The sequence below is a fragment of the Telmatherina bonti genome (genome assembly GCF_933228915.1).
Source record: "Telmatherina bonti genome assembly, chromosome: 12".
Taxonomy (NCBI): domain Eukaryota; kingdom Metazoa; phylum Chordata; class Actinopteri; order Atheriniformes; family Telmatherinidae; genus Telmatherina; species Telmatherina bonti.
Window position 1 is genome coordinate 23,388,655 of NC_136610.1, and position 15,682 is coordinate 23,404,336.

At 39.3% G+C, this 15,682-nt stretch overlaps 1 protein-coding gene across 1 annotated transcript in view; it reads right to left on the reverse strand.

Annotated features, from left to right (window-relative positions):
• Positions 1 to 15,682, reverse strand: part of ccdc88b (coiled-coil domain containing 88B) — a gene marked incomplete at its 3' end in the record, with an annotated part of 47,444 nt that overhangs the window by 15,282 nt on the left and 16,480 nt on the right. Inside the window, exons 10-19 of the mRNA XM_079250097.1 lie at positions 14,539 to 14,697; positions 13,153 to 13,299; positions 12,772 to 12,937; positions 12,453 to 12,568; positions 12,117 to 12,185; positions 8,899 to 9,597; positions 8,359 to 8,538; positions 3,656 to 3,996; positions 3,282 to 3,441; positions 902 to 1,276 (exon numbers count right to left, since the gene is read on the reverse strand). Coding sequence (XP_079106223.1) covers positions 902 to 1,276; positions 3,282 to 3,441; positions 3,656 to 3,996; positions 8,359 to 8,538; positions 8,899 to 9,597; positions 12,117 to 12,185; positions 12,453 to 12,568; positions 12,772 to 12,937; positions 13,153 to 13,299; positions 14,539 to 14,697 — 2,412 coding nt within the window. The remainder of the gene's footprint in view (positions 1 to 901; positions 1,277 to 3,281; positions 3,442 to 3,655; positions 3,997 to 8,358; positions 8,539 to 8,898; positions 9,598 to 12,116; positions 12,186 to 12,452; positions 12,569 to 12,771; positions 12,938 to 13,152; positions 13,300 to 14,538; positions 14,698 to 15,682) is intronic.

A 15,682-nucleotide genomic window follows, 5' to 3' on the forward strand; every position in this document is an offset into this window, starting at 1 on the left:
CGGTCAGGACTCACCACTCGAAGTCAAACTTTATCAGAGAAATCAAAGATTTAAAAATAATAAATCCTCAGTGGAAAACTTTAAAAGAACTTTAGCTTGTATTTAAAGCCATCTGATATTTAAAGACCAATGCTTAAAGGTGTGTGTGACCAAATCCTCAGCTTCTTAAAAATACAACCATGATCCATACGGCCAGCTTTGCTCAGGAATAGCTACAATAATTTTCACTCAACACAATCTACTGCTACAGAAATGGTACAACTCAAAAGAGAAGCTAAATTTCAGTTTTCTGTGGAAACACTATTGTGGAAAAAAGTGTTGTTTCAGATAGACAGGCAGTGGACTTGTTCTTCAATGAAATTTGTTCAAATTTCATTGTTAAATACTCATTTTTGTTGCATTTTAGAAAATCTTTTTTTTTTTAAATCAAATACTATACTACTGTACTTTACTTAGTAAATAGCTTTAGCCAATTCAATTGATTTAAATGTTGTATTATTTTTAGATTAGCACCAACTAAGAGTTCATTTTCCTCTATTTACAACAACAAAGCATGGCGAATTGCTCTGAATAACATTCCTGACCTTGGCAGTGATGCAGCTACCCCTTGCAGCTTGATGTGCAAGTTAAAGTGTGTTTTTGAGGTGGAGAGGAACCGCATGAGTTGCAGCAGGAGAGCAGCAAAGGAGATAAGGAAGATTAACAGTAGCTGAGGTGACATTTTAAAACTGATTAACAGCGATAAAACAGGAGTTCTGGAAATAAAACACCACACTTGGGGGAAGTGACCCTGTGCGAGCTGATAGCTGCCAAGCATCTCCAGAACAACAATTTCAACATAATACAAATTAACCTTTTACACATATCATTCATAGAAATACAGTCAAACACAAAGACACACCTCTTTCTCCAGCTCTGTCACCCTCTCACTCAGCTGCCTCTCTGTCTCTCCCACAGTATGGTGGGAGGTCATGGAAAGGCCACAATCTTTGCCAGTTTCAGGGCTTTGATCCAGAGGTGACGGCTTCTGTGCGTGGGATGATTCTGAATTTAAATTAGATGTAGCTTTCACCTCCGAGCTTCCTCTCCTCTTCTCTAAATGGAGAAGAGATTCACTTTTCTTGAGGCACTGCGAGAGGTTCTCAATTTGAGACTGCGAGTGGTCAAGAGAATCTGTGGCTGCTTTGAGTTCAGCTTCAGATCTTTGGATCTTCTGTCCCAGATGCTCAATTTCAGTAGCCAGCTTCTGAGAGCAGGCCTGCTCATTGGACAGATCCTGATAAGAAACAAGGAAATGGAGGCAAAAGCCTACATAGATTAATATTTGGGTTAAACAATCATAATGTCTACACAATCATGAAATCTCAGATCAGATGTTTAATTTAGTTTGTTTGGCAATGCAGTCCAGTGCAGGATAAAAAAATTATTTTAACCATAGCTGTAATTGCATCTTTTACATATAGAGCATTTCTGGATTGCTTGTAGAAAGACGTCTAAATCCTCAAGGCCGGGGGGGGGGGCAACTTCAATACTTCTGAGTCACAATCCTGCATGTGTTGGGAGTTTCCCTGCTGCAACACACCTGACTCACATCCCATTTAAAGTGGCTCTATTATGCACATTTCAGTCTAATTTATTTTAACATGTTAATCCAGAAGGGCAAGAGATAATCAAGCATTTTTCACAAACCCCTTCATTGATTTTGTATTGATCCTCTCAGATCAGCCTCTGCAAAAACAAGTGAACAGAGAAAGCCATGTCTCGCGGCGAGCTGCGTCTGATTGGTCAACTGCAAGGAGTAGTTATCCTGAGCAGTGAAGGTGGGTGTTGTTTTCTTCTTGTGAATGTGCACAACCTAGAGAAGATGACCAATCACTGAGTCCCCTCCCCCAGGACGTCACTAAAATTCTGAAGAAGGAAAAACTCTCTAAAACCAATCGTTTCTGTCGCCATGGAAACCAAAGTAGAGAGTTCTGGAAAACTCAAGCATGTGTTTAGATGAAAAAAAATGGCGCCGCCTATATGTCTGATGAGTATTCAACACTAGGTAAATCAGAAAACTAGAAATAGCATAATAGATCCCCTTTAATTAGTACATTTGTGCAGAGCTTGACATGAAACTCTACCCTAGTCTGCTAATTACTCATTGATTTAGATCAGATCTGTTGCAGCAGGTAAACACATAACACTTGTTGCTCTGGAAAACCAGAGTTGCCCACCCCTAATTTAGACTGTGGTTTTTGCCATTATTCCATTATGGGATTTTTGATAGTTCTGTAAGTCACTGAAATATTTGACTCTGAAATCGGATAACTAAATGTTGTACATCTTTAGTGGAAGTTTGCATTGTTTGTAATATTTCACCTTTTAAAGTGACATAATCTTCTGCTCTCTACTTGTTATTTAAAGGGGTGCTATTATGGTATTTTTAGTTTTCTGAGCTTTCTACAATGTTACAGTGTTGAATCCTCATCAGACATGTGACCGGCACTGTTTTTTATCACCTAAACGCATGTTTGAGTTTGAGTTTGAGTTCCAGCACTCTCTCCGTTCGGTTTCCATGGCGACGAAAAACGCGTTGTTTTAGAGAGTTTTTTCTACTTCGAAATCCTTGTGACGTCCCGGGGGATAAATGTTCGGTGATTGGTTACCTTCTACTGGTTAACAAGGACATGTACAAATACATCAGGTGGGTGGAAAACGTGGGATAAAGTTATTTCCAACGATGGCTGATGAGTTTACCAAAGAGAGACATCCTGCTGCATTCGTTGCTGTGGGTTGCTGTTTTCCACTTCATTTTCAGGGTCTGATTCAGGTTCCAACATGTAGGGCTGTATGCTATGTGTTGACATTGTATTTTGTTTTTTTTTTATTGAGTTCATATTAGCCTAATCCTTCTGTTTATGAGACGTTACAATGACGGTGAAAGCAGGTGCGGTGCGCGCTCCCGATGTAGTGCAGTGGCGGGAGGCGGGGCTTAATGCAGAAGGGTCTCAATCCACTCGTTTTGCCCGCAGGCTGATCTGACAGCCTACGGAGAGGGTTGGTCTGAAGTAAATAAAGTGATTTGTGGCAATAACTTGATCAATCACAGCCCTCCTGGTCTCAGAAATAAAAATAAATTAGCCTGAAATGCACATTATAGTTCCACTTTAACATGAATGTATGTCATGCAAACAGATATCATTTCTTCTGTGAGGGTCAAAAGTTGCCCTGCACTGTGTACAATGTAGCAGTGTTACATATTCAGAAATCACCATGTCTCTGTCACACATGCACACCTGGGACAGTGAGCTAATCTTGGCTTTGGCCTCTGCATACTGATCCTGCAGCTGCTGTTTACTTTCCTCCATGAAGCTTAGCCGAGTCCTGAGATTTTTCTCCAGGTCCTGCAGCTGAGTACAGAGATCCTTGGACTCAGACAGCTGCTGACACACACGTCTACAAATACACACCAAATAGAGACAGAAACCCAGATTAGACAAAGGTTGACCGAAGACAGGCTTGACATCACAGATAAATGTGTGGCACAATCAAAAAGGTCTCTTTGGTGCTTTGTAAAGTTAATTGTGTGATTGAAGTTGAATGTGTGTGTGTGTGTGTGTGTGTGTGTGTGTGTGTGTGTGTGTGTGTGTGTGTGTGTGTGTGTGTGCACCTGTGTTCAGCATCCAGAGCACAAGCTCTCTGGTTGCTGTGCTCCAGAGCCAAGGTTGTGCTCTCCAGCTGCTGCCTGAACCTTGCAGCCTCCCTCTCTCTCTGTCGCCCCTCCTTCCGTTGGCCATCCAGCTCCGACTGGCACGCCTCTTTCTCCTGCTCCAGCCGTAAAGCCTCCAGCAGCGCCTGGTCTCGTGCCCTTGTCAGCGATTCAGCTTCAAGGATGGCTTCACGGAGCTCTACCTCCAGCTGGTCTTCCCGATGACGGGAAGTCTCCAAACTGCGCCCCAGACGTTCCACTTCTGCTCTGAGAGTCTGGGTGGTGAGCTCTAACTGGTCACTCTGGCAAAAGAGGAAGAGATTGTGTTAACTGGTGTAACTCACACAAAGCAAATAAAATAATACAAGTTTCTTAATCCGTGACGTCAAGCCGCACTGACACAACTTCCAGGAGGAGCAGAAAACAGTTCATGTCTTGCATGATGCATGTCTGGAAAAAAAAACATCCTCGAGGCTACTTCACAAAAGTGACAATTTAAAATGTTTTTATCTGCGGATGGCAGGTACATTCAAGACTGTTTTTACACCAAATGGATTATTCTGTGGCTCATCATCCACCAACTAGAAAGTCAAAAGTTTAAACCTTTGTTTAAAGTCCTTGAGCAAGCCTTCACTGTGTTTCCTAACAGTAAAGTGATTTAGAGTGAAGCTGCTGCTAAACTCATACATAAAAATTTTAGTGTGGTTGGGTCTCACCACCAAATTCATTATAAAGCATAAGTAGATTTTAGTTTTTAGCTTTAGCTTTTGGGGAAAACCCAACTATTTATCCTATGCAAGGTGATACATGACAATTCTGATATTTCACTAAAGTAAACAAGCAAACAAGCTTGTTTTAAACAAGAAAATTTTTTGCTTTTTTTTGTTTTCAAAGAAACTCTCAATATTTTAGTTTAAAAGTGCTCAAGTATACTGCAAGGTTAAGTCCAACATATGTTTTATTATTATTACAAAAGCCCTTTGAAGCTTCAAGTTTTCAGGGAAGATTTTCCACAAGGTTTAGGAATGTGTTTATGGGATTTTTTTTAACCATTTATCCAGAAAGCACAATTGTGAGGTCAGACACTGATGTTGAACAAGAAGACGTGGGGTGATTATGACAAATTATGACAAATTATGACAAATTATGACTATCCTTTCTATGACTATCAGGACCTTGCACAGGCCAGACCAGTTCTTACACACCAAACTCACTCATCCATGTCTTTATGGACCTCGCTTTGAGTCCTGGTGTGCAGAGATGTTGGAACAAGTAGGAACTATCCCCAAACTGGTCTCATAAAGTTAGGAACAGGGAATTGTCCAAAATCTTTTTGCACACTGAACCATTCAGAGTTCCTTTCACTGGAACTGAAGGGCCAACCCCAGCTCCTGAAGAACAACTCCACCCCTCCAGTGGAACAGTGGTCCCGGTTCCCTGCCAGGTAATTTAATTATTTTGGACTACAGGTGGTGCAAAAGCCGTGGTAAGAAGAGCTTTATAACATGGACATAGTCGTCATATTTTGTGTCAGATATAAAGGATATGCATACTTAAATTTGCAGAGACACACTGAATGAAACATTACTTTTGATCAGTCTACACACAAAAACTGCGAATGCCACGAGTTTTCTGCATGAACTGACTAGATCAGTACAACTTCTTTAGTTTTGTTTTATCAGAGAGAAGTTCAGCAGACCTTCTCATCAGGGGTAGTTAGGATGAGATGTTATTTTCTGCTTGGACTTTTACTCACCCCTGAAGCTTAAAGAAGTGAAGTTTAGTTCATGTTTCATCTAACAGCCAGAGAAGTAATCACCACAAGTTCTGAGTTTGCTTCTCGTTCTTCAGATCAGGATCCAAAGTTCAACTCAAATATATATTTTTTTCTGTCTCTGACATAAAGCATAAAAAGTACCTTTTTATCAGATTTTATCTGGGACTTTGCTGATGTAAAAGTGATATGAATTCAGTTACGGACCAAAGTGACACCAAACTGTAACTCGGTGGAATTTAACTTCCTGATTTAAGTTTTTTTTTTTTCTCTCTTTTCTGCAGAATTTTACTACCTTGACCAAGGAGGTGGGAGAGGTTGCGTTTTTGCCAGCATCTGCCTGTCTCTTGGTATTTCAGCAAACTTAACAGAAACTACTGGACAAATTTTTAGAAATCTTGACTTTATGCACACCGTTTTACCTTTTTTGTTTATCTCAAAAGCACAAAAAAACCTGATAGCAGAACAAATCTGGAGTCATCTAAAGTGTTCCGATGAGCAAACATGAAGAGAACGAGTGTATGAAGATGGTTATATACACTTTGATTGGCTCACCACATCATTGTAGGACTTAGCCAATGGTTAGTTGCCTCTGCAGCTCGAGGCAGGCTGGAAAGGTAACGCTGAGTGGCAGGTATGGGACAAGGAACACAAAACAGCAGAGGGCAACAAAACAAAGATAGAAAAGAGCAGGATGATGACGAAGTTGCAAAGACCAAATTAGATAAGTTTTATCCTAAAAGCCAGGCAACCCAAGCAAAACCTTATGTCCCACTGGAGGCTAGTGGTGGCTTGGCTGCTTGCTCCACAAATGAAGCAGCATCTTGGACCTGAACAGCGTTGTAAATGACTTTGCTCAGCATTAAGCCCATAAAATGAGCTTCTAATGAGACAGTACAGCTTCTCTTTATTATGAAGTGAAATTAGTAGAATTTAAATCCTGTAACCTCATGTTGTAAAAATGTGCACCAACCGTCTGTAATCCCTGTCTGGGTTTATTCCTCATTTTCTCCCTTTAAAATAATTGTTCTTTTCAGAAGACGGAAGACATTCTTAATCTGACTTGATCTATTACATGTAATCCTATAGTTCACCATTTTGTGAAGGATGTGGTCTTGAGCTGCAGTTAATGAAGAAAAACAGTGGCAGCTATAAACAGAATTATTCTAGCATACAGATAAGAAGAGATTGTTTCTCGCACAAAAACCCAGAAAGACGTGGAATGGCTAGCGCCTTTCATGGATGTTAATTCTGATGGTACACCTTGTAGTTCCTCAAAGTATTGGACAATTTGTCCAAGTCATCGCCATGAGACGACAACCTTACCTTTCTTCTTATCCAAGATCCACCTCCTGGGACACATACAACACCCATTGTAAACCAAATTAAGGGTGCACCTTAGATACTTTCTCGTCCTGCCTGAGAGTGAGTGACTTAAAATAAAAAAAAATAAAAAATAAAAAACTAAAATTGTTTTGACAGCTGACTTGAGACATTCGGACAATTGACTTGACTTACTTTAGGGATTCAACAACAGTGAACACAGATTATCAGAGAATTTTGTTGAAGTTCATGTATGTTTTGACGGCTGTTGTCCGTTATTATTGTGAACTGTTTCCTGCTGCAGTTCTGTTTTCCATTGTTAATACACAGAGCTCAATTAAATAGTTAAAACACTAAAAGTACTGAAATAAAAACTACTTGAAGCATCTGAAACATAAATTTCCCTTAAATGACTAAATATATTTACTTTGCTACTTTTCAGTAAATTTAAATTATGTTTAATAATTATGTGTTCAGATGCAACATCCACAGTAAAGTTTGAACCTTCTCTTTCTGAAGAGAGGCAGGTTGTCTCAGAGAATACCAGAAGATCACAGCAAGGCTCTTACACATGTCATGATGTGTGTTTTGTAATCGTAGTTTTGGTCTTTTGTTTTCTATCTTAGTTCTGATTTCCTGTTTGTAGTTTCCCTTGTTTAGTTCCCTCACGTCTGGTTCCCTGTTTATCAGTTCACCTGGTCTTGTTTAGTTTGTTCACTTCATCTGTGTGTCATTTTGTTCCTGTGGATTCATACCCCTTGGTTTCTGTTCCTCATTGCTGGTTCCTTTTGTTAGCTTCCTGCATTCCTGTGTCAAGTCTTTTGGATTAAACATTTAGATTCAGCATTCCTGCCTCCAGTCCTGCATTTGGGTTCACACCTCCACCACCACTCATTGTGACAACACAGCTCTTACTGTGGAGAAGGTATTCATGAACCACTTTTATGATATTTCTGTAATGCTGACAAAGCAGTGCTCTTTTTCTTAGCTTGCAATTTCTCTTATATCCTGGAATTTTACTGCAAATAGCACATTAAACATAACATTCACTATGACTTCATGCTATTAAAAAGTAGATTTATGATTTTAAAAAAAAAAGAAACAAAGAAAAAAAAAGAAGAAAATGTGACTTTTTTTCCATGAAACTTTTCAACAGTACTCTGAAGGAAATGTCCTAAATAAGCCTGACTGAAGCTTTAAACTGGATCTGAGTGGAATGAGTTTCTTCTCTGAATATTGAAGATCAAATCAGACCAGTTTGCTCAATACAAGGTGTGTAATAATGTTTTATGTGCAGAAATCGGTTTCACTTAATGCTGTCAAGTCTACCTCCTGCTGGACATTTTTTCCTCACAGTAACTTAATTAGTTTTTACAGATGTGGAGAGAAATCCATCTGACGAGTGGAACCCCTGTGTAATGTCATTGTTTAGAGCGATTATACCATAACTGGACAGACTGCTTCCTTTCATTGGTTGGCATTTTGTATCTGCTCGTCTTCTAACTTCTCAAAGTAACATCTGCCATATCTGTGGAAATATTTTGTTTGTGTCTATATAGTTTCCAACCTTGCGCTGGGCAGCACGCAGGGTGTCTACTGTGCTGCGCAGCGTGTCCCTGTCTCTCTCTAGTGCAGCCCGCTCTCCTTCCAGGGTGGTGATGACTGTAGTCTGTATCCTGTGAAGCTCAACTTGGCTTCGCAGGCGACAAAGCTCTTCCTCCATGACCAGGCCCTCCGACTGAAGAACCTATGGGGAAAACAGTGGAAAGCGCATTAGGTTGTGGTGCTGCCCATCTTCAATGAACGTCATATTGTACATCCCTTACTAAAGCAGAAAACAGATTAGCAGTAACTCTACATCTCTACAGGTACTTTGATTTTCCCTAAAAATAAAAAATTACTGGAAAACAACAACTGAGCATAAGTGCTGTGGCGGTAAATATGCCAAGCTTCTGGTTTTCTTCTAGTCACTTACTCTAGTCTTACTTTTCCGGTTTGTCACGTAGTACAATATATTTGTAATATTCAGTATTGTAATGTTTGCACCACGTATGTGTCTATATAATAAATGTTTAGAAATTTCCCCACTCTACCCACCCATCCATACCTCTATCTGCCTGCGAGCCTCCAGCAGACTCTCTGCTGCTCTCTTCAGGTGCTGCAGCTCAGCCTCCACAAGCACCAGCTTCTGCTCAGCCTCCCATGTTTTCCTGCTTTGCTCTCCCAGCTTTAAATGCAGATCCTGGGCCAGTTTTGCCTGTCGATCAGCCTCTTCCTGAACATCACGGAGCTGCTTTGTCAGGAGCTCCACATCAGGACCAGACAGGGAGCGCACAGCCAGGTGTGTAGTTGTGTCTTTGGTGTTATCCTCTATGTGAGGCTTTGGGATCTCTGAACTTGTGGTCACTGCAGTCTGTTCTTTCTTTGGTTCACCTTCTTTCTCCTGTTTCTCCCTTTCTCTCTGCCCTCCCTCTGCTTCTCCCCTCCTTATGATCTGGATCTCCTCATCACACTGTTCTTCTTTTCCTCCAAGGACATGGAAGCCCTCCTCGCCCACTCCTGCTTCCCTCTGTGTCCCAATGATTTCTCCTCTTTTCTCCCTCTCTTCCATCAGCCTCACCCTTCCTTCCCCTTCCCCCCTGCAGGACTCTGAACCCTGGACTCCTCTCACCATCTTCTCCTCCTCCTTTTGACTTGACTTATTGACACCTTCCTCCTTCCTCTTGGGTTCTAGATGTTGAAGTTTACTCAGCAGCTTTTCCAGTTGTTGCTTTAGAGTGGCATTTTCCATCTTCAAGTTTTGAAACTGAAAAGTGTCATGGGAGAGAAATTTAAAGGTTTTTTTCTTTGCTCATTTTTGTTTCCTATTTTTGGTCACAACATATACAGAGAATGAATGAATTTGAAGGAGTGTCAAATAAGAAAGCTTGTTATTTTCCCAAACTGCGCCCAGCTTTAATACAAACAAGTAAAATAGAAGTGGGGAAAAAAATCAACAAACGCAGAAAAATCCAAACAGTTCAGACTGAAAATGTTTTAAATCTACATGAAATCAATAAAAAAAAAAGAAAATATGACATAGTGGTGTAACACAGAGAATAAATAGATTCAAACAATATACAGGAGGGAACTGTTATAAATTCATATTATAATAGATTTTTATCCACTTTCAAGTTAGCCATTATTGATCCAATACAGCTAATGTGGCTGCTGTGGAAATAATATTATGCAGCAAAGTGAGTTACAGCTTATTAACATAGTAACTTTGTACACAAGGGAAGGGAACTATCAGTTAGTATTACAAAGAGTACATTTATTAGGTATATATTTTTATATTCTGCTAATTCATGAGCAGGGCTGCAACTAATGGGTATTCTGTATTTGGACAGTGATTGAATTTTTATTACTTTGCCTTTGTGCGGCCACACAATAGATCTGAAATGCAGCAATCAAGATGTTCTTGAAGTGTCACTTTTCACTTATAGTTCAAACAGTTTTTATAAATGTATCAATAGCTGCAACTTTTTGTTACACTTTTTGAATAAATGATTAAGATAAAATAAATCGTGACTGCTTCAATTCAGCTCTATTGTGGTGGTGCACAGTGGCAAGAAATTTCTGTCTCTGTCAAAATATTCATTTGTGTGACTGTATAATAATTACCGCCACCAAGTTTCTGTCTGTTTGCAACTTTATGCAAAACCTAGTTTTTGTGATTTATTTTTCCTATGAGAATGGATCTTTGTAAAACTTAAGATTGTATTAAATTTAGGAAATGATCTGGAAGGAATTGTGGACACAGGGATTTTTAAAAGGATTCTTTTCAGTATTAGTGGAAATGAGCTGCTTGGCGAAGGTCTGCGCTCTCTTGAGTGTTTTTCTAGTTACTCATGGTATTTACGACCAAAACCTTGTTAAAAAAATAATCTAGATTTTCTTGGGCTGCACGGCGGTGCAGTGGTTAGCACTGTGGCCTCCCAGCAAGAAGGTCACTGGGTCAAGCCTCAGCTGGGGGGAGGTTTGAACCTTGGTCTTTCTGTGCAGAGTTTGCATGTTCTCCCTGGGCACTCCAGCTTCCTCCCACCGTCCAAAAACATGCATGCTAGGTTAACTGGTCATCTAACTTCTCCCTACAAATGAATGTGAGCATGAATGGTTGCTTGTCCCTCTGTGTTGGGCCTGCGACGGACTGGCGACTTGCCTGATGATTGCTGGGATAGGCTCCATCTTCCCTGCGACCTTTAATTGGACTAATTGGTATAGATAATGAATCAATATTCTACATTTCCATCCATCCATTTTCTTAGCTGCTTATTCCAATTCTGAGTTGTGGGAAACTGGAACCTATGTCAGGATTCATTGGGCGAGAGGCAGGGTATTCTAGGTTTACAGTATTCTAGGTGCAGATCAACTCAGGTAACAAATTCCAGGCAACAGCGTAGCCACCAACTAGTGTACAACTGGAAGTGTATGACTGAACACTGGAAGTTTAACTCAAACACTTCAGCTATTTACTGCATTAGTATGGCTTTCCTTTAATCCATCTTGAGCTGTGTACACATGAACAGAAGTGAAATATTTCTCTCCATGGCATTTTCCAGAGCAATCACAGAAATCCCCATCACATGACAGCCATAAGATATTAGTCGTACTTTGCAAATAAAAACCCAATATCAGAGTTTGAACGCCCAAAATATGTCCAATTTCAGCACTTTTTTAAACTAAAAATTACATCAAATATAAATATTTAAATGAGCTTACTTTATGGAAACCATCAGCTGCAGAAATGCAGACTTCTAGATTAAGAAGAGGATTTTTTGTCATATTGCAAAGCAATTTTAATGTAGGCATCAAAAATTCATTTTAATATGTTTTAACCTAATCTCAAAATTTAATAAAAAGAAATAAAAATCGCATGATTCTTTCAGGTATATAGCGTCTGTGGGAGTTCTAATGCTGAACCACTAAAATACTAATATTTAATTGGGCTTTAACTGCAATTTTGTTTAAGTTTTAGTCATTTAAGCTCTGAAACATTTTATTATGTAAATCAAAGAAGCAGTAATTCCTGCATATTCTCAAAGTACTTTTTGTAAACCTAACATGCAGCTGGTGATTGCTGAACACACATTGTTGACATATCATCACCTTATAAAGTTTTTTAATTTCTCACTTTTCACAAAGTGAAACCAATAAAACTTGTATATACTTGGGTGTTGGGCAAACATAAAAAACAAAAAGAACAAAAGAAAAAAAAGCGTTACAATGACATCTTTTGAAATGAGGCACATAACAATCATCTGCCATGACATTTTCTCTGCTTACCTCCCTGAGTGTGTTTTGGTGCTCCATCTCCAGGCAGGCCAGCTCATCCTTTGCATCTGGGGAATCAGCCTGCAATGAGAGGAAATGGTTATGATTAAGTCCTGTGTTTTTGTTTGTTTTTGTTTGATGTACAATTCTTAGAAATCCCATATTTTCAGATCATGCGGGTTCTCTAGTGTCATCTTATAGCATGATTTACATTTGCATTGTCATTTCTTTTATACCAGAGTTTGCAGTATAATCCTATCTGACCTTCAACCTTTTAAAGGGGAAAAATTGCACCATTTTTGATTACTTTTACAATTTAAAAAAAACCTTCAAACTCTGAATCCTAACCTCCTGTTGAGCTTGCAGTTCCTCCAATCGTCTTCTCAGCTCAGCGTTCTCTTGCTCAGCTCCCAACAGCCTCAGCGTCGAAGCCTCACCCACTTCCACGCTCAATGGCTTTTGATCTGAGGAAGAACGCAAGAGAAATAAAAGAAAGCAAGACAAGAGATAAATCAAGATGGAGACTGAAGGAAGGAAACTAATGAAGAAAAAGATCAAGCATGTAAACCTGTACACCCTGTGAGCAAGTTCTACCTCAACTGATTTCCTCTTGTTAGTAAAATAAAACCTATAAAATGAGAAGGTGCAGAGAAGCAGGTCTTCTAACCAATCACTTCACTCAGCTCTTCATCAAAGTTCAGTTCTGATTGGAGGAATTCCTGGTGAATCGCGCCAACTGATGCGTTGCTGGTGCTGCTGTGCCGTAAGTCTGCCTCGAGGTTCATGTTCATCTCCAAGAGTTCATCAACCCGCTGCCTCTCGGTGTCTCGCTCCTACACAAAACACACCCGACATTATACAATTCATTCATTCCAGAGAAATGCAGCTCCAAAACAGGTTCTGTTCTCATCCACTGGAAGACTATAATCTACTTACAGACACATTACAAGAACATGGCTGACACCATGACAACATGCACACACTTAAAAAAAACATATAAATGCAACTCTTTGAAAAGAAATGTGCATGTAAAATCTGCATAACCAACCGCTTCCACATCCATAATTCTCTGACGTAATATAAGATTGTCCCTCTCCAGTTCCCGTAGCGAAGAGCAGCGTGCCCGTGCATCCGCCAGCTGTTCCTCCAGAAGAGTTTTAGTCTCCTGTAGTGCTGCACACAGCTGCTGCTGCTCCTGCAGGGGGAAAGCCACATGACAATGTCAAGTTGTTCAGTCAATCATAATTAAAGTGAAACATTTCTAGTCATTTCTGAGGAAATATTATTCATTTATCTGTATTTCACAGAGTTCTTTACGTACACTGCAAGCAACGAGACTAACATTGTCGTGACGCCATACCAATCCGTCCTATTCTTAACCCCACCACTTAAACAGTTCTCTGTTTCTTTGAGAGTTATGACCATTTTTAACTACCAGTCATGATAATATAATACTGCGCTAGCTCTTGTTGGTATTCGAAAACACAACTTTTCTAACAAAGAATGGCAGAGTAACAACCAGATTAGACAAGCTGAAATAGTTTGCTAATGCAAACTCTGTCTCTGATTGGCTGCTTTTGGCCCCCTCATACACTACTTATATTACTTGCTGAGTACAAAAGCTGCCCAAAACAAAAGCAAACAAATTAAAAGAAAAAAAAACTTTAATAGACCCTTACGAAGTGTCTTCCGGGTGATCATGCCAACTTAACATTCAACCATGGCTCCTCTGGCTTTAACACAAGTTCACCGGTAATTTATAGGAATTCTCAAAACGCAAATAAGGGAAAAAATTAATCTTGTAACTTACTTTGTCGCAGGGACATTTTGTTAAAGGGAAATGAAAAAAAAAAGCTATACAAGGTGACAGAGAGGACACTGTTTGGTGTTTTACAAGGATATGAGCACATTTTCTGCCTTGGAACAGTTAAACTATTTCAGAAAAAACGTAATTATGGGAGTTTAAAGTTCCAATAACTGAGGGTGTACTCTGCTCCTCATCTCCGAAGCAGCTCCGAGCAGTAAATCCAGATGACATCACACAATATAACATCGTTCTCCAGCTTTGAAATGTTCTTACTAATTTGTGATTGAAGCGCTCAGGGCTGTGAGAGGGGATAATATGGCTTTTAAGATTAAGTGGTGCTTCTTTCTGCAACAATAATAGCTACTCAGATTTTAAAAGGAATCTTCTGATTTTCTCTGGTAATATTCATCAGAAACCTTTGCTTTGTACAGTTTGTGTTCTTGTTTTTAAGAATATTAAACACACATATTTTAACATTATATGTCCCCGCGACCCTGAATGGATTAAGCAGTTTAGAAAATGAATGAATGAATGAATGAAATGTTTATACGCATGGCTGTGCAGCTAGTTTTTTGTCTTAAAGAAATAAATACCCTTGTGTACTTGCAAGTTTGAGTGTGTATGCACCTTGAGCTGAGTGCGTGTGAGCTCCAGGCTTCGCAATCTGTGTTTACAGCTCTGAAGCTCAGTCTGGAGCTGCTCGGTCCGTGCAGCTCGCTCTCGGGCACAGTCCAGCTCATCTCGCAATGCTCGCATGCCCCTTACTTCACCCTGCAGAGAGCGGTTCTGCAGGCACAGGCACAGGCACACACGTACATGCGCGCACACACACACACACATATACATCAGAGAGTGTGAGGTAGAAAAACATTTAGCCAATCTTGGATGGGCTATAAAGCAAATGTTGACAATGTAGGATATGAGAAGAAAACCTGAGAGTGTATAGTGTTAAAATGTCCTCACAGTGGAGGAAAGAAAATGACAGCATCTTCTTCAGCGTCTTCCTTTTGAGCTGATTTTCTAAAGTTATTTTTACTAGGTTCAGATGAAGCATTATTCATGTATCTTCATTTAAATTACTGATCAAAATACAACTACTTCCAAACATGTTGGGTGTTTAAAAAAAAAGAAAAGAAAAAAAAGAAAATGCAATTATTGACAAAATTCTTAAATCTGTGTTTCATTTACAACACAACATCGAAAACAAATCAAATGCTGAAAATGAGACATTTTTAGTTTCTATGTAATGTATTGTCTCATGGTAACTCATCTAAAAATGTCAGGAAGGAATTATGTTTACTACTGTGTAATACAGTGGTAAACATAATAATATTGTGGTTTTTTTAACACATAAAAACTAAAGAGATCAGTTTCTGCACTTTGAGAAAGAAACGTTGTCCCTTTCTTGTCTAAAAGCGGATTCAAACTTTGTCTTTGTTATTTTCAACTTCCTTTCTGATATTGTATACCAAAAATGAAATAAAATTAGTATATTTTCACAACTACCAGGGCTGTATACATATTGTTGGTCTCAAAAGAGAACTGACACATGTGAGATTAGTGCAGAAGTGTCAGAGTCAAGATATGTGTTACTGTGTTGGCATAAATTCCCTTGGAACACAGGAAAAAAATCTAAATGGTCATCTCCATAAAAAATACTTGCATTAAAAACTAGTGGATGACAGCTCATTTTATTATTAAAGTAATTTTTGATGAAGAACTGTGAAAAAGTAGATGCTAAAAAGTGAACCTGAGTAGTTTTACACACATT